A 19,532-nucleotide genomic window follows, 5' to 3' on the forward strand; every position below is an offset into this window, starting at 1 on the left:
AACCACAGCTCAGGACGGCCGGCAACCTTGGGTACTGTAAAATGGGGTAGCCAATATCGAGTTGGCCGCTCCTCGACCTCTCTGGGAGACAGGTGCCTTGCATAATCTTCGGCAAAGTTCTTGACATCGACTCTCGATAGTGTTTCTCATAGGCTGGATCTCTTGCAAATTTGTTCAAAAGCGGACGAATACGGGAATCAGCTACACTCCGGTTGTCGGGCAGCAATTGAGGCTCTTCATCCTTCCAGAAAATTGGGGCCTGGTAACCCACATCCAGCTTCTTGCCCAGATAGGAATTGGTGTCCCGGGGTAGTTCCAAAGCCGTACCAATGGCACGACTGCGACGGGTTCATCCAAAAGATGTCTAAACCTGAGCCCTTGAAAAAATAATACTTTCCTTTTTACTCCTGTATATCATTGGTGCCCCGTTGATGTCCTTAGCCCGTCCCATTTCTTTTCTTCTGGCTCTCGGTCAAGACTTAGAAAATTTTTTGATCACATGTCTTTGTTTTAACGCGGCGAAATTTTCTTATTCCCTTTTATGACGGTGTTAACGTTCTGCTCACTAGATGGCCAGTTCAATAAATTTTCTATGGAATTTTTTAAAAATAATATATTTTGATTTTCTTTATTTAATGAAAATAATCCTTCAAGCTTTAGATTTCTTATTGTTTATTCATAAATAATGGAACAAACTCTTTTTACTGGAGTGTTCAGTCAGTTTGGCAACGTTCACACTCACGCGGACTTGAAGAACGTCGTCTGTGTTCTGCCTCGTGTGAGAAAACTGGAAAAGACTATCTCTGTGTGTTGCTTCAGTTAATGGATTGTTTTCCTCAACAAGGTATTATTATTACTAAATATCCAAAGCTCTGTTTGTTGATTGAGCTTACAACATTATATTAGAAACAAATTGTGTCTGTATACATGAGTCGCGTGAGTAAAGCAATAACTTAGACTCCAATCTTCAGCGCTAGATGGCGGACGGATGTTTTTAAATTGTGGATGGATGTTTTGACGTTTTACAACTTCAATTTACGCCATAATACGGTATATTACGAAGTAATACGGCCATACGTTTTATTTTGTTCCAATTAATTTTTATTTCTATTTATGAACGGTTTTCGGTAGGGACTTGTAAGATTCAGTGTTGACAATAATGGCTGCCAGTGTTTCTTCAAGACAAAAACGCAGACGCATTCAGCAAATATTGGTTAACGGAAGTGCGTGTTACCAGGAAGATGCCGAGCAATATTCCTCTGCTAACCAAAGTGTGACTGGTGCCAGTGAATCAAACAGTGATCAAAGTGATATATTACATAACAACTCATTACAAGATTATTGCATTGCAGAAGTTGTCGACAGTGACATGAATCATAGTGATACAGAACCTGACAGTGACAGCGATGATGAAATTTATGTAGACTGTGAAGAAGAAACTGAAACGTGTTATGAAGTGGAGGAAGATGACACATTTTTCGACTGTGAGGAACACAATATTAACACATGTGAGTTTCGTGAAAGTCTTGCCTCTTGGGCTGTTCAGTGCCAGATTCCGCAATCGCATGTAGACAAATTACTTGTGCTCCTGAAATCATTCTCAGACTTTGACACATCCAACCTTCCTAAAAGTTGTCGAACACTTCTGAAAACTATTCGTCGCACTGCAACAAAAGTAGTTGGCCCAGGACACTACTATCACTGTGATGTTGAAAAAGGAATCTTGTCAACTCTTCAAAGAATGCAAGTGAAACGCATTCCTTCCAAACGTATCAAATTGCTGATAAATGTTGACGGTGTGCCCATAGCTAAAAGTTCCGGTAGCCAATTTTGGCCGATTCTGGGTAGACTTAGTGGCTTTTCACATTCCAAACCTTTCTTGATAGGTATCTATCATGGGTAGCGCTCCCACTCGAATCAATTCGCGTCAAAAATCGCAATTCGAGCTGAATTGCTTTTTTGAAAACGAAATTCGAGTTGAATATGAATTGATTCAAATTGCCAAAAACTCAATTCGAATCCATTCGAATGGAATTCGAATCGATTCGAATGAAATCACGAAAAATTCTAAAAATTCATTTTTTTAATTAAACAAGAAATATTACACAAAAACATCCATAATTTTAACTGTTTTAATTAATTGCAGTAGAATACACTTAAATCGACTGGATTTAGTGATAATTCAATAATAATAGAATATTTTTCCATTTGAAAGAACCCTAACAATACCCATCCCCTTCGTTAATCGAAACGAAGAGGTGGCACATCTAGCGGTCGAAATTGAAACTAAAAATATTTTCGAAAATTTTGCCAAATTTGCCACGAATTGACCCAAATATTCGTGAATATTCACAATAAATATTCATGAATCGGGAAATGAATATTTAGGTAAATTTCCATGAATATTTACCCAAAAATATCACAATTCAAATGAATATGAATTTTGATTTTTCCAATTCGAGTTGAACTGAATATTCGAAAAATCTCAAAAACGCAATTCAAGTTGAATCGATTCGAATCAAACGCAATTCGGGTGGGAGCGCTAATCATGGGCCTTCCAAGCCATCTGATGCAAATGTTTTCCTTTCTGATTTCACAACAGAAATGTTAGATTTGCTTGAAAAAGGCATATTGTATAACGGTGAGGTCTTGACACTCGTTATATTTGGATTTGTTTGCGATGCGCCGGCAAGGGCTTTCATTGCTTACACAAAAACACACAGCGGTTATTTCAGTTGCTCAAAGTGTACAGAGGAAGGGGATTTTGAAGGTAGAATCGTATTTTTGAACGAGAAAGCCCCATTGCGTACCGATGCAACTTTCCGAAGTCAACGACAAGACGAGCATCACACAGGTCGGTCAATTTTAGAGCAGTTGCCAATTGATATGGTGGCCACCTTTCCCCTAGATTACATGCACCTTTGCTGTTTGGGGGTCATGCGTAAATTGTTGTGGCAATGGATAAAAGGTCCTCTTTCGTGTAGATTAAGCCAAACTCAGAAAAACACAATCTCGAGCTTTTTAATTTTTTTGGCAAGTTACATTCCTTCAGAATTCAGTCGTAAATCGCGGTCGTTAGCGGAATTAGCAAGGTGGAAAGCCACCGAACTAAGAGAATTTTTATTGTATACTGGTCCGATTGTATTGAAAAATGTGCTACCAAAACGCCTTTACGAAGATTTCCTTCTTTTTCATGTTGCGGTCAAACTTTTGGTAGCACAACATTTCTGCAAAGAGTTTAACGACTACGCCAAACAGTTGCTTGTGCTGTTCGTGACGGAGGCAAAAGAAATTTACGGCAAAGAATTTCTCAGCTACAACGTTCATAATTTAATTCACTTGGCAGACGATGTACGTCACTTTGGCAATCTTGATTCTTTCAGCGCTTTTGCTTTCGAAAATTATCTGCAGGACATTAAACATCTTTTGCGAAAACATAATCAACCCTTAGCCCAAGTTATCCGAAGACTTGATGAGATCCAGTTAAATCTAGTACCACGGATAAATTGTGCTGTCTCACCTTTCGTATTGAAAAAGAAACACACTCAAGGGCCGATGATAAATGGCTGTCGTGGCGTTCAGTTCAAGTTTCTCCAATGTCACTCATGGACTTTTCGTACAGATAACGACGCAGATTGTTGCGCAATCCTTCAGGACCAAACGATTGTAAAAATTGCCAATTTATTGAAGAGTAAAGAAGGAATTTTCTTGGTCGGGCATAGTTTTCTTCACAAAACTAGCCACTATTCTTCCCCCTTACCATCTTCCAGACTCGGAATAGTTTGTGCAAGACGACTTTCTCAATTACAACGTTGGCCTATAAAGTCCTTGAAATGCAAAGCAATGCTGCTGCCAACAGCAGTTCATAGTCTTTATGACTTCGCTGTTTTTCCATTACATATGCAAAGCAACGCATAGCTTCAATCTTGCAAGTCGATGTAACTGAAGATTCCATTATTAACATCTCTCGGCTCTTGAAAGGTTATTTACGGATGTTTAAAGTTAATTGGCTTGCAAAAAGAGTATCAAATTTTTTTTTTCAGGATTTCCAAATTTTTTTCCATTAAAAGAAATGCAGCGATTATTTTTTTATTTCCTCTACGATGTTTCCCATTCTCGATTCTTCTTCAAGGGTATTTAAAAGTCATTACATAACGTAATCCTAATATTTATATTTTTTTGGTTAATTCCAGGTGGTCTTTTAAGAAATCTGACAACTCCATTTTGTAGCGTCTGTCTTCTGCTCTGTCGTCTCACCAAGCGTCGTGTCTCGTGTGTCTCGTCTCGTGTGTCCTGGAATTTATTTGCTTTCAATAAAGGGATATTAACATATGCCAGAACGGGGTAAATATTACAACAAAACGTATATAACTTTTAAAAATTTACGATCTTCTTGTTCATGTGAGTTAGTAAAACACTAAAACGTATGCGGTTTCCTTTCACGATGTAGCTACAAATTAGCCTTTTCAATCTTCTAATTGCATTCTTTCGCAGGTGAAATGTTTCTTGTAGTGGAGTATATAATAGGTGAACATGAGACCGAAGTAGAAGTTGTCCCCAGTTCATGGTACTCATCAGGTCAGTGTTGGTGGCCTCCAGGTGCATTTGCTCGTTCAACATTGGAAAAAAAAGTATCGAAGTCAGTGGATTGTGATAAAGCTACATGGGACTGTTATGATGCTCACCTCATTGCTACTTTCAGTAAGTATTTCATGTACTATTCTACCGAGGTTAATTTTTAAAGTAATACTGATTTCTTTCTGCAGAAACGTATGCAGAAGCCAAGGCTAAGTTGCCTCTTGCTATTGCCGGAGAATCAGTTGCTCCCAGCTCGACTGACGTTGATGGACATAAAAAAGGAAAAAGAAAGCGAGAAAAACAGAAAACAAGAAGGTATCTAAGTGAAGATACGAGTGAATCTAGCGACGACGGAAATAGAAAGAACAAGGAGAACTCGTCAAGAAAGAAGAAGAAACGTAGTAAGCACTTTAATTTATTTTTCTCGAAGTTACTTTTTACAGAATTGATGTTTCTAGGTCCAGCAAGACCTTCCCAGAATGCTTCGGTATCAGCAAATTTATCAGACACACATATGACATTGCCACCTGTTCCGAACGGTCTCAACATCAACACGTTTTTTTCTTCTCAATCTTCAAATGAAGTTAGCCACACCAGGCCAAGAATTGAATCTACTGAGAACGGTAAGTACGAGTACAAAAATTAGTGGAAAATTTTGAGTATAACATTTATCTTTTCTATCCATTTAGAAAGATCCAATTCCTTTGACGACAGGAATGGTGTTACGGATGAGATTATGTCCTCTCCTGTTATACCACGACAGCAGCTAGCCGTAGCTAGAAAATCAACTCCATCACCATCAGCTACCATAGCTAGGAAATCAACTCCATCACCATCAGCTCCCACCAACCCGGAAGTGGATGCAAGTAAGATTTTCATGTAGTGTTGATTCCAGGGAATCTATTTTTTTACATGCATTTTCTTTATCTCAGGAAAAATAGGTGTTATCTTGCAACGGGTGGAGGCGTTAGCTAGAGGCATTGAAGTTGTGAAGGCTAATCAGCGGGAGGTGCTAGACCTACTGACGTTGCTGTTGAAAAACAGTGCTCCACCCCAACCAGATTTACCTTCCATTACGGAATTGTTTCAGCTGCCTATGAAGACTATACAGGATGCGAGGAACTTGACAAAGCTACTGAAAGTTCAACATAATGCATCTAAAATGGTAAATTTCAAACATTCCTCTAATAATAATGATCTAAATTTTATATTCATCTTGGTTATTGCAGAAGACGTTCGTCATTGGGATAGGAGGGACTACGAATTCCATGGTTGGAAGGGTCATGAAGTCAATCATGACCTACCGGTGTGGCAGTTGTTTCTGTTATCTAGGCCTGAATGAAGATAAAGTGGCTTTCAAGTCAACCACTATTTGCGAGATTGTAATTGGTGAGTGCTTAGTATTTAGAATACATTTTTATTGTAACATTTCTTCCGTCAATTTTTTAACGTTTTTCATACTTTTACCATTTCAGATGGAGTTCGTGAAGCACACAATTCTTTGACAAGAGATGCAGTTGAAGCGAAGATAAAGAACTGGCTACGTCACTGCCCAAGATATGCGTCGAAACAAACTGACGATGGAAGCCAGAGTGGAGAAGACGAGGAACAAGAAGAAACCTACTAAACTAAAGACTAATTTGTCATTGTCTCTGCGAAGTAATTTGACTATTTTATGTTTCTGTTGTATATGAAGAATTAAAATAAATTTGAGTTTGTTTCCAAAATATTACTGAGTCTCTTGATTTTATAATAAATTGAGCGTGGTTCATTCCTATTCAGCCATGTATGCATCCGCGATGAAATTTAAAAAGAACGAGGATATTATTCGTATAAAAGACGTTTAAAATGCATCTCAATGGTTCCATTTACATCTAAATCCCGTCCAATTCCCGTCCAAGGTCCATCCAATGGGACCGGATAGGAACCGCTATCGGATCTCGTCGAAGCGGACATTGGCCATACGTAAAAGACGTCCAAGGCATGTAAACTTGGGAATCTGCTATGTTCCAAGTACATCTCAGACGTCTCAAAGTGGCGTGTTTGGGACGTCTTTGGGACTGCACTGTGCTATCTGGGTGGTCTCAGCGTCCAGCCTCGCGACTGCCCATCGATCTTCGTTGGATATTCCGGCACCCTGGTACTCGGTACCGAATGATTCGGTGTCGCAGAACCGTCTTAGTTGTTCCACCAGCTCCGCTGTGATGTGTACGTCTGATGAGGCAAAGGCACGGTGGCAGAGGGCTTCCGTCGTCGATCCTGATCCCAGCACACCAAGGATTGTCCATCTTAGCCTAGTCTTGATGGCTGCTGGCTCGTCGTCGGCTCCAAGTCGATAATCTGTCGATGTGATGAGCGTTGTATGGTTTAAACCAATCAGGACATCGATTCTTCCGCCGGAGCTACGTAGCGGCGGCAAGTCGTTAAGGTGGGTCCAACGGTGGCGAAGCTGCTCCCAATTGTACACGGGAACTGGCTGTGTCACGGTCTTTAGGGTCGAGCCCTAAATGGTCACCATGTCGCCGAAGGCCGTCTTCAGCTGAAGGAACAATTCTTCAGAATTAAGATGCGTTGAAGCCGCATCACCTACTCCCTGAACTCGAAGTGTCTGTCGCTCGCCCGAAATCCGAAGAGAACGAACTAATCCCTCGCGGATGAAAGTTGTGTTGCTCCCGGCGTCCAACATGACATTGATGGGCACAAGCTCCCCGTCAGCATTCATGGCGTCGAGGCGGATCACCCTAAAGGCGATGGTACCGGACGTTGTTCTGGCAGAATGTGAGGTGCCCGTTCTCTCTGGAAGTCCCCGGTCAGTGTGGATCAGAGGATGGTGGAACGTCTTGCATCCGTCCTTGCCGCATTCTCTCTTAGAGCTACAGTTGCTTCAAAATTTTTCGAAATTTCTAATGCCTATAGGGGCGACTAGCGCTCCCACTCGAATCAATTCGCGTCAAAAATCGCAATTCGAGCTGAATTGCTTTTTTGAAAACGAAATTCGAGTTGAATATGAATTGATTCAAATTGCCAAAAACTCAATTCGAATCCATTCGAATGGAATTCGAATCGATTCGAATGAAATCACGAAAAATTCTAAAAATTCATTTTTTTAATTAAACAAGAAATATTACACAAAAACATCCATAATTTTAACTGTTTTAATTAATTGCAGTAGAATACACTTAAATCGACTGGATTTAGTGATAATTCAATAATAATAGAATATTTTTCCATTTGAAAGAACCCTAACAATACCCATCCCCTTCGTTAATCGAAACGAAGAGGTGGCACATCTAGCGGTCGAAATTGAAACTAAAAATATTTTCGAAAATTTTGCCAAATTTGCCACGAATTGACCCAAATATTCGTGAATATTCACAATAAATATTCATGAATCGGGAAATGAATATTTAGGTAAATTTCCATGAATATTTACCCAAAAATATCACAATTCAAATGAATATGAATTTTGATTTTTCCAATTCGAGTTGAACTGAATATTCGAAAAATCTCAAAAAACGCAATTCAAGTTGAATCGATTCGAATCAATTCGAATCGATTCGAATCAAACGCAATTCGGGTGGGAGCGCTAGTTAAACCGTAAGGAGGCGGCCGCCGCCACCTCTGTATACAAATAATGCGTCCAGAAGTTGGACATTTGAACGGCGTCGCCAGCGCCGCTCGACTGAATAACTGTCTGTGATAATCAGCATCTACATAAGCATCTACATTAGCATCTACACAAGTGGATCTTATGAACGGCGTTAACTGACACTCACGGACGGCGTGAACTGATACTCTCATGAACGGCGTGAACAGAGTCAACAGAAGTCTTTCCACAATCCACAATTCCACAGAGTTTCCACCATTTTTCTTGTGGAAACGATTATCAATCGATAATGAATGCAACAATCGGGAAAATCCATTGCGTCGATTGAAACCGCTAGATGGCGCCACGCAGTCGTATATTATTTGAGTGATTTCTAAAATAAATAGCACTAGTCGAGTGCTATTATTTTAGGGAGACATTTGGCGTTCCATAGTTGTTTGGGTTCGGGTTAAACGGGACATAGAAAACGGGATAAAACAGGTATTGCCAGATCAACATTATTTCCAGAAAAACGCCCCCTTGGAACGCCAAATGACTATGGTAATCCACTAGTGTAAATGCTTCTGTATATGCTAATCAAAATATTTATGCCTTAATTTGTTATATTGCAGGTAAAATTAATCCCTCGCCTTTTTATTGGAGAATCCTCACAACCTGTCATGTTTACAGGATGTAAGAACAACCAAAAGGTTAAACGAAGCCAAGTCCTTAAGTTAGTAACTATACAGTAAATGTTTTTACTCTTTTAAGCCATTCAATTCTAAATTGTATTTGTGTTTACAGGAAGCTATGCTGTTACACACATGTGGTGAGTGATGCTCGTCTACTACTTATGCGACAAGTTTCATGCTGGACCAACCATGCCTCATCTGACATGCATGCTGATGTGCATGCACCTTCCTGTTACTTAACATCTCCCCTTTGATTTGCTCAACTTTCCGTCTACATATTTAGGCACAAGTTGTATTTTTTTTAAGGTATGGAACGAAGTATTTCATAATACAGTCTTGATATGCCATCTCAGTTTTTATTTCAATTCTAAGTAGATACAAAAGGGCATTTGCAACTTCCAGTTAATCCTACAACAATTTTGTGTGTGTAAAAAATATAGATCATCATTAGATCTACTCAGGAAAAAAAGAAAAAAAATCTAGCCGTTCGGGTAGTATATGCACTTTTTCTAAGACACGTAGTGCCATAAGAATGCACTGAAAAAAGAGGGGTGTACCTAATAGTTTGGTGGGTACTGTATAGATCCGGTTAATAAAATCCCCCCTCCCTTTCTAGTTTATTCGATTTCATTTGTAGCAACGAATGAAGGATGAGATGCGTCTTGAAATGAATCTTGAAATGAAGACGAGTCCGTCTTGAACGACAACAATAGCTTTAGAGGTAACGGCCATCTTTTCCGCTGATCGCATTGCCTTTGTCTTGTTTTTGGCCCCTGGGCCTTGTTACTTCGCTCTTCTTAAACACGAAAGATGAAACCATTCTTTGCAGAGCGCACATTTGATCATGCCTCCTTGGGCTTTGCCTTGGAGAATACAGTAATGAGCAAGGCCTTGATCATCTGGACTTTTTTCTTAAGTTAAAACACAAAAAAATAGTTCACGATAATGGTAAAGTGAATTAGGCTATTTACTTGAATGTTTTGAACTCGGATACGCTTGAAGCTAATAGTTAATGAGTTGTTTTCACTCTCTTTGAAAGCTCCAACGATCAGTCGAGGAACTTCCTTCTTCTCTGCCTCAAATGGGTGATTACCTGAGTCACGTTGATTGGGTTCAAGGGATCTTCTTTGGGTAGACGGCGTCGGAAACGCGATGCAACTAATTTTGAACATTGTCTTAGTAAAACAGAAAAAGTAATCAGGGAATTCTAAATAAAAAAATACATACCTAATACGACGAGTTTCGGGAAAAGGAATTCGATCAGGGATCAATAATATGAGTTCTTTCGTAACAATGTTTTTGCAATTTTCTCGCGCCAAGCGTGGGCTTCTGCGATCTAATTTTCTAGTTCGTCAAGCGGATCCAGTCATATCGCAATCGATTTGGCTTTGGACATCAAGGTTTCAAGCGCCTCAAGATAAGGGCTGTACTCCAACTTCTTTAAAACCTCTAAACAGCTGTTCCAGTCACGAACTTTCTTAGCAGCTCCTTATTTAATAAATAATAAGACGGTGACAGAAGGCAGGTAAGTTGGCAGTAATTCCACTCCTTTAATGATCATGTCAGCAAAAGAAATTGGTAGCCTAGACCTAGATTTATACAGAAAATAATAATTCAAATAATATTGACAGAATATGAAGAGCATCCGCAGATATCAAACTGTAGAACCCCCCTTACAGTAATCTGCAGTCTTGTCATGAATCCCTAAAGACTCTTATAAGTCATGTTCAATTACTCAGCGATTTACCACACCAGGACCCCAAGATCTAAAGAAATGGGCTTTAACGACTTGAAATAATTAAATGTTTCGCTTGAATATACTTAAATATCACATGTTTCGAAGCTAAAGTATATGTTACTTAAAAAATTCTAAAAAATTCAAATATGTCAATTATTACTTGAAACTTGCACAAACGGTAGACGACATAGTCATCTTCATTGAGACAAAGTTTCAAATTTTTTAAAATGAAACGCTGATATTATTGTAAGGTAACAAGAATCAAAAAGGAAAATATGTGTGTTTGGTTGATCAATGGGAACGGTCCAACTCAAAACCTTTTTCACCAATCAGATGGATTGTGAGATTAAAGTGACTCAGAAGACGGGAACGGTCCAACTAAATTCTTCATTCACAGTCCATGACTTCATAATTGTACAAGTACTTTGAATAAGAAATTTATTTGGGCCGTTCCTTTCCATTGAGTTACTTCAACATTCAAACATATTCTCAGATAGAAATTGTCGTTCATATCCGGTCGAATATGCGTGCCAGTGGGATAGCTGAGACGGGCCGTCTCAAATCCATCTTAAAGCTGACCAAGTCCTCAGCACAGCAACCAACTACTTTTATACAGTCCCGTTTTTGCATCTCTGGTCCGTCCTTTTAATAAATTTTGGTTCCAACACGACACTTAGAATATTTCTGAAAAATCGTCTTTGTATTATCGCGAAAAAGTACGATTATGAAATCTAAATATTGCCTTTACTTTCCAATAATAAATCAATACTTCATGGCTTATCCGTATAGAACTGGCTACGCACCAAGAAATTCCGTGTTTGATCCACGGGGATATTGTCCCTTCGCCGTACTTAGGGATGTACAGTATCGTCCAAAAAAATCCGAACGCACCTCTTTTTCAAAAGCCCAGTTTAATGTATCTTTTTTGTTGTTAACTTTCAAGACTTCATATTATGCGTAGAATTAATTTTTTTGCAAAGTTCATTTATTAGAATTAAGAAAAAAATTTCGAAATATTTTAAAAATAAAGAAAGAGACCATGGTGTTCTGATTCTTTTGGACGATACTGAACAGTATCTTCCATAAAAATCCGACAACCCTTTTCAAAAAGAAATGCCGCCTATAGTTTCTGGCGCGGTACTGTGATAAGAAAAGTCAACAAGTGTTTTTACTTTATATCTTCAGAACGGCTTGTCATATATTCTTTAAATTTCCTATATTAGTGCGCATGACAATTATGCACAAATTTTTAAAAGCTAAATTTTTAAAATTGAATACAGAGCTAAATAATTAGAAAAGAGCGACCTGCCCCCAGGCCTTTTAGCCCCATTCTTCCCTACTGGCTCGTTTGAAAAAGGGGTATTACAAAAATAAGATTAAATGAGCCATCAATGGGCTACACGAGACCTTACAACCATTACAAATTTTAAGCTATTTGAATTTCATTATGAAAATTATTTTTCATTTCTTTACGGAAAGGAAAAGGAGTCTGATTGATTTTGAAATTTAACTGACAATTTGATATTAAAACAATTTTGCCGATTGTTTCCTATTTGCGGAATAAGAATGCATCAATAATCAAATTAAACATCCCTAAACCGAGAAAAAAAGTCCATACATTTTTCTTTTAAAATCCTATGATGCAAAGTATCTTCGAAACTTGTAATAATTCGTGTAGCTGAAATATTCAGCGTCAACTAAAAAGAATGAACTAATTAGGTCTCGCAGGTGACACGATCACGCCTAACTGAATAGTTGCTGAGTTAGACGCTGGTTACCGGTGGAAGGGGACAGCGCTATGGCATGACCGTCCAGCTCTCATGAATGGGCTACACGAGACCTTTCAATCATTACAAATTTTAAGCCATTTAAATTTCATTATGAAAATTATTTTTCATTTCTATACGGAAAGGAAAAGGAGTCTGATTGATTTTGAAATTTATAAGACAATTCAAAATTAAAGCAATTCTGTCGATTATTTTCTATTTGCGGAATAAGAATGCTTCAACAAGATTCCTTCGGTAATGCCTTAGGGAATTTTTTTAAACGTTAAAGAGACAGAAAATCAAGATTAAATAGTAGATTAATACAAACTATTATGTTTGGAAAATTCTGTTTCCCTTTATTTTCTTAAATTAATTGATTCTTACCCTGGTAGCACACTCACATCCATCGTCTATCATATAGATGTCTCAATGTCTAAATCAAATCTTATCTAGCTACAACCTAAATTGGATATCACATGGATAATCAATTTAATACGGCCTTATGCTATCTTCGTATAGATGTACTAAAGATGTACGTTTCTCATACGATCATGGACATCCATTTGTACTAGAAAGCAGACGCTTAACAGACAGACGTAACATGACGTCTGTGAGATGTCCAAATTATCTGTCCACAGGATAGATGAGGAAGACAAGAACTTTAAATTTTCATAATTTTAACTGCTAATATTAATATAGAGCCCTTGAACCAAATACAAATAAAATGAATAGAGAGTGGTGAAGTGGGTAGAGCACTGAAGTACCACTCCAAAGAAGGTGGTTTCGCGCCCATGGAGGAACGTTTCTTTATTTCTATTTGCTTAAATTTAAGTCTTTTGAAGACGGCTGTAAGCCGTACCCATTTGGATGTCTTACAGCGCGACATTAGTATAGACATAGGCAATCCTATGGACGTCGGGTTAAGATATCTAACTCGGCTGAAAAGATGGGCGACGTATATCCTATAGATAGAGGCGTGCTACCAGGGTATTAACTAATTAACTAATAATCTGTCAATATTATTAGTGGTGCGACGAGGTGCGACTTACAGTTGCTACCTGAAGTTTGGGAACGCACGCGCGCGAGAGAGAGAAACTTATGGAGTTTTGCTTTTTTTTTCTCTGCGATCCGAAAAATTCAAGGTCCAAAACTGGCACGAAATTCGCCATTTTCTTCAATGAATTCAAACCATTTTTATTTAAGAGTTTTGAATTTTCACTCGTCAACAAGTAATCTCGCAGACGTATGACTCGATGTCTGCATAAACAAATGTCCAAATGCCTTCGGTTGCCAATTCCCCTAGTGAGCGTTGTACGCGACATGGCTCTATTTTCCCCTTCAATGGAAACATAGAAAAAGGCGTGATAATGATGGAGCAACAACTCCGCGTGGGTGGAATTTGGGGGTGAAAAAAAGAGACTAGAAAGAGCCGAAACGAAAAATCTGTTTTCAATTCCCAAATGCGAAGAACTATATGACGCGAAAAATCTGAAAATGAAGTCTTCTGTTGAGCTTGCGAAGCTCATCATTTCAGAGTTTTCTGCGTCTTCTTAGCTCTACCCGTTCTTTACTTCCCTTTAAAGTACCCTACTTTGCATGGAGCACTATAGAGTGTTCCCAAACTTAGGGATCCATTTTAAACCTACCCTCCCCGTTACAGGAAAAATCTGAAAAAAAATCAGCTTAATGCTACCAATAATGGCTACGACCAAAAAAAATTCGTCGTGATGCAACAAAAATTGGATTTTTCGGATGGCAGAGAAAAAAAGCAAAACTCCATAAGTTTCTCTCTCTCGCGCGCGCGCGTTCCCAAACTTCGGGTAGCTACTGTAGTTGTGCCTTCGCCCCGCCACCCCACGTCGCACTTCATGTTTAGATTAAGTTAAAGTAACACTTATTACTATAGTAACAACATAATTATATCATGCGGTCACATGTTGGATTACATGAGTCTTGGCTAATAGATAGCGAGCTACCATCATAACCATTTTTTCCATTCTAATTATATAACATTATAACAATGATGGTCTAATAGTCATCAACCAGGGCTGCCATTCGATGGTTCGAGGTTTGAATCTCGATCAAGTCGCAAAGGAAAACTAAGTTTGTAAATTTTGAAAAATTACTTTTAAAAAGCTTTCGGAGGTAAATGGAAGTGGACGATCGGTGGTAACTCTTCACGACCGCAAGAAGATCTTGATGACCGAGGAGAAGACAGGGGAAGAAGGGAGAGATGACCCAGAGCTTCAAAATGAGTATAATCTAACATTTTTTGTTGTTCCTCAACTTCTTGGTAGATGACTAACTGTTAAAAAAAAATTAGGCATAGAAATTTTACTTGGACAACCAAATTTGTTAAAATCAAGATAAAAAACAGTAAAAAAAAAGGTAATAATAAAACAAAAGAGTTAAAAAAGTAATAGTGGAAAAATACAAAGTAAAAAGAACAATAAAGACAAAATCGAACAAGAACATAAAAACCAAATCAAATCAAATAAAACATACTCTCCACTCCCATAGCAGAAAACTTGTCTTGCTCGGGAAAATAATTTTTTTTTTCTTTTTGTCTACACTGCTGAGCACTCACTGCACTGACAGTTGGAAGGTTACGCAAAAAAAGCAAATTCACTGCCTAGGATTCGGCAACCAGCTAAGTAACAAATACGCAAATTAAATTTTTAAAACAGTAATGAAAACAAATGAAAACCCCACTACGCAATGTATCAAATTTTGACAGAATTATGTACAAAATTTGGTGACGATTTGTCATTCAGGGAAGAAACGTATAAGCAAATACATAATGGACATTAAACCCTCTGAATTTCACTACTAGCTATTACTACCCTACCCCCTATACCCCACACCCTATATTGTTAAGGATCTTCGTATATAAATATACCTCAGGGATAATCAAATTAAACATCCCTTTAAACCAAGAGAAAAAGTCCTTAGGGGAGAGCGGGGCAGTTAGGGTAGTGTGTATGTTGGCACTATCGATATTGAGATATGTTTTAATGAAATCTAAGTGTCGGAAAAATTCATCCTTATGCAACCCGAGAATCTCCATCCTTTAAAAAAATCATTAAAAAGTCCGAAGGGTTCAGTAATAAATGAAACAATAATTTTGGCGCCTTAAAATCGTGTAATCAACTTTGATAGATTTTTTTCAATTTACGGGTTTCAGAAATACAATAAAACTTTCAACAAATAATATTCTTTGAAGAAATTCTTTCCTTTTTCAATCCCATATTTTAGTTTATTATTTCTCCTTAGAGGAGTGACTGAAAAATCAATTTGATTAACGACACCAATTTTTGAGGCAAACTGGCCTGGCAACGGGGGGGGGGCAGATTGCGGGTCTCTGTCGTCAAACGTCAAAATGGTGAGTCTAAAAAATCTGTCAATTTTTGTTAAATGTACGATGGTTAGGCATTATATTAGAAAAACTGAACGTTGTATGTATCCAGATGGTTACATTTTGAAAGCTGTCAAGAAAGTTGTTGCTGAGAAACAAAAAGTATGTGATGTTTCCAAAGAAACCTCCATCCCAAAAATATCTCTACTGAGATATGTTAAAAATTTCTTGGCTGCTGGAATTCAAGATGAAGCTGAAGCAACTACAATCATTGGGGGTTACCAAAAACCTCGTAAGGTATGGGAGAGGGGGGCTAATTGGCAGGGTCACTTTTTGTGAATTTATTCGAATTTTTTGACCACATGTTTTGCAAATTGAATAAATGAATCAGATTCAGATTTCATTCTCTATGAATTGATCGTATTTGTTTACAATGTTCATTTACACGAAATTGTGAAATTGAGAAAAACTGCAAAAAAAAATCTGCCAACTTGCCCCACCTACGGGGTTAGTTGGCAGCTGACGATTCTTCATTGCTCCAAAATTTCTAGGTCGAATTTTGAAAACTTGCAACTCAGCATCTCGTGAGAAATCTGTATGCCAACATGCCCCACCAAATTTCTGCCTACTAACCCCACAGGGTGCTTTTCGAACAAATAAATTGATAACTAAATAACTTTTTAATGTAGAAATGTGGGGTTTCTTTTAAAATCATCTTTTAAACATTAATTCTTTTTTGCTTGGGTTTTCTGACACTCTTAGAGTTTTATACTATGAGAAAAATGAAAAGTGCTAAGAGGCCCAAAAAAACTTTTTGCAGTTTTTTTTTCTTTTTGCTATAACTCCTGTTGGGGAAGTCGGAATCACTACCACAGACATGAGAAGATTGGTTTATCAGTACGCTAACAAAGAAAAATGTATTGTCCCTCCCCGTCTGCCTTGCATAGTATCTGCCACAGGGAAGTCCATTCCACCACTCTTTCCTTCCACGGTAATTTTTTATTCAACTAAAATATGGTCTTTTGCTAAGAAATTTGTCTGTTTCTTTCAGAGTTCATTTTAAGGAATATTTCCTCAATGGTTCCCCTCTCGGTTCGCTGCTGGATCAGCCTACAAGTCTGGCTGGATGTCAGACCAAGATTTTGTTTTGTTCATGAAACACTTACATACAGCTCGTTCGGCCTTCGAAAGAGAACGAAGTTCTTTTGTTACTCGATAACCAGTGCAGTATCTGTGTAAAATGTTGATTATGGCTCATGCAAATTGTGTTGACTTGACAGAGTAGGCGGTTTTGTGTGTTGATTATTCATAGCATGTCTTGATTAATGGCCATTTTTGTTTGTCATTTGTACATTCGTCATGTATCGTCAATATTTACATTTGAATCGTAACGTTCTTTATTCTTTTATAATTTAACTGATGTACCTTCCCTTGACTTTTTACTCCATAAGAATAACATGGGCTTTCATGCCCCCATACATCGAGCGAAGTGCCCCTTCAACGGGGCATCTCGTCTTTTAATTTTTATGTTTTCACATTTACTTGTCGGCCTAATAAAGGGGAGTTTCTGAAAATTAAAAAAAACGAGGCAGATAGCTAATTGTCCCCTCTTTTTTTTAAGATAATCGGGAGTTTCGAAAGTTTATTTTTAAAAGTATGGGGGCCAAAAAACAAAAAATCGCATCAACTAGTACAACTCTCTATCCTTTTAGACTTTACCCGAAATGATTTCTAAATGAGTGTCGTTTCACTTCGGATAATTCTGAAATTGCCAACGTGCCGCCCTTTTAATAACGCATCAGACACCTTGTTCGTACAGTAAATTCTGTTTTACATTTCCACTATAGCAACTGGATTATATCTATCATTCCCTGGTAGCACACTCACATCCATCGTCTATCATATAGATGTCTTAATGTCTAAATCAAATCTTATCTAGCTACAACCTAAATTGGATATCACATGGATAGGGTAGACAGGACCCATATTGGCAGTTCCGGTTTTTTTTTCTATATCTCCAATCCCCTTACCCGAAAGAAAGATTTTTTTGCAAAAACACGCGGAAATAGTTTCCGCACACCCATGATTTTTTTTCAGTTACGTACCTTTAAAATTGTAAAAGTTATAGAGATTTCAATTTTTTGGGTTTTTTTTACCAGACAAGGGTAATATTGGACAGAAGTCTGTACCATGTTAGACAGGTTATTAAAAGAGGGATAGGATAAATAAAAAATTATGAAAAAATCAGGAAATGTAGATGGTAATGTAGTCACACCCCAAACACATTTTGGAAATGATATCTTTAAAACTGAAAAAGTTTTCTGATAGGGAAAGAATTACAACTTTTATATGGGTCATCCACGTCGGCATCTCGAGGCTATTCTGTCCGGTCTACTTGGAACGCAATACGGTTACGGTATATCCTGTTCAACTATTTTGATCGTATTTGGGTTTGGGTTTCTTATTGATTTTTGTTTGTTTTTTTTAAATTAGGGAATCCGTATGATGCGACTGCCGCTTACGGGTATGAAGGATATGGTGCAGAGTACGCTGGATATGGTCCGGGTGAGGAAGGATATTACGGTTAGGGTGGCGGTTACAACGGTGGATATGGCGGAGGCAGTGCGCCCATTTACAATTGAAATCGAAGCCAAATAGAAATTATCATCATTCTCTTGTTGAAAACTTTTTTAAAATTTATTAACTTTAATTTTTTCCCGGTCACGTAACGATATTGATGCAATACACAAAATGCTTAATCATTGACAATTGTTGGAGGAATCGAACATTTTTTCTTGCACAATGAATTCATTTGATTGCAAGTGGATAATTAATGCTCGAGACACCGAATATTTATTATATCCGGTTCGCCAGATTTTGTAAGGGAAAAACTGGAAATATAATACTTGCAGAGAATAAGAAACGATGTTGTTCAATGGTCACCTGTCGTGTCGCGTCAATTAATTTTCTTCCTTTACTGAATTCAATATTCTATTTAGTCAAGTCTTTTACTTTAGACTATTCACGGTCCGTATTAATCAAATTTGAATTTCTAATTTCCCGCTCTTGATGACCGCCCTGAACTTGAACGAAGGCTTTGTAGACACGTACAACCTACATGATTGAAATTTCAAATAGAGTTTAATATAATATAATATTAATTAATATAATAGGCCTATAATATAGCTTTACACTTGAACATCCTTATAGACTTTACCAGAGATGATTTTCAAATGAGTGCCGTTTCACTTTGGATACAATTTCGAAATTGCCAACGTACAGTATCCTGCACGGAAACTGGGACAGCCGCTAGGTGGTTCTTACGAGTATCCTGTGTAAAACCCCTAGCGGCTGTCCCAGTTTCCGTGCAGGATACTGTACCTCGCCATCGATATTTTCGATCAAATACATGTGAGCCAAATACCGTGCCATACGCTAGGCCAATATGGCGCTGTTTTCGTTTACGAGTCTTTTCTTTTTCTTTGCTTGTTTGTTTTCTTTTTCTGTTTCTTTCCCTGTTTGACCAGTCCACAGGGTAACCCCTGCTTCAATAAAGGGAAGATTGTACATAGCCACGTACAAAAACAAATAAAACCATGACATTAAACTGACATTTAAAAATTCTAATCGAACACTTATCTTCTTATTTATAGACACAAAGACCCGTTGTTCTCAATTTATTACTATAACCTTTAAGTTGGACGCAACAACAACAGGTCCAACTGTATAAATTGAAACGCACGTCCAGTTGGAAAACACAGTCTCATTCTAACCAATTCCGAATAACAAAAGAATGGCGCATCTTTCGCCGGTAGTT

The 19,532-nt window shown here is 38.0% G+C and overlaps 1 protein-coding gene and 1 long non-coding RNA gene across 2 annotated transcripts; one reads left to right on the forward strand and one right to left on the reverse strand.

Annotated features, from left to right (window-relative positions):
• The first annotated feature begins 4,880 nt into the window (after positions 1-4,880).
• Positions 4,881-6,205, forward strand: LOC124310755. The gene is made up of 6 exons (XM_046774720.1): positions 4,881-4,979; positions 5,037-5,201; positions 5,268-5,444; positions 5,511-5,743; positions 5,808-5,967; positions 6,054-6,205. Exons 2-6 carry the CDS (start codon positions 5,093-5,095, stop codon positions 6,203-6,205), a joined length of 831 nt encoding a protein of 276 aa, XP_046630676.1. The 5' UTR covers positions 4,881-4,979; positions 5,037-5,092.
• Positions 6,206-9,544: 3,339 nt separating this feature from the next.
• LOC124312565 lies at positions 9,545-10,439 on the reverse strand. The gene is made up of 3 exons (XR_006910558.1): positions 10,084-10,439; positions 9,828-10,014; positions 9,545-9,767 (listed from the first exon to the last, which is right to left on the reverse strand). It is a non-coding gene; the product is annotated as an uncharacterized LOC124312565 (long non-coding RNA).
• Positions 10,440-19,532: the final 9,093 nt, after the last annotated feature.

Source organism: Daphnia pulicaria, chromosome 8 (assembly GCF_021234035.1).
Source record: "Daphnia pulicaria isolate SC F1-1A chromosome 8, SC_F0-13Bv2, whole genome shotgun sequence".
Lineage (NCBI taxonomy): Eukaryota > Metazoa > Arthropoda > Branchiopoda > Diplostraca > Daphniidae > Daphnia > Daphnia pulicaria.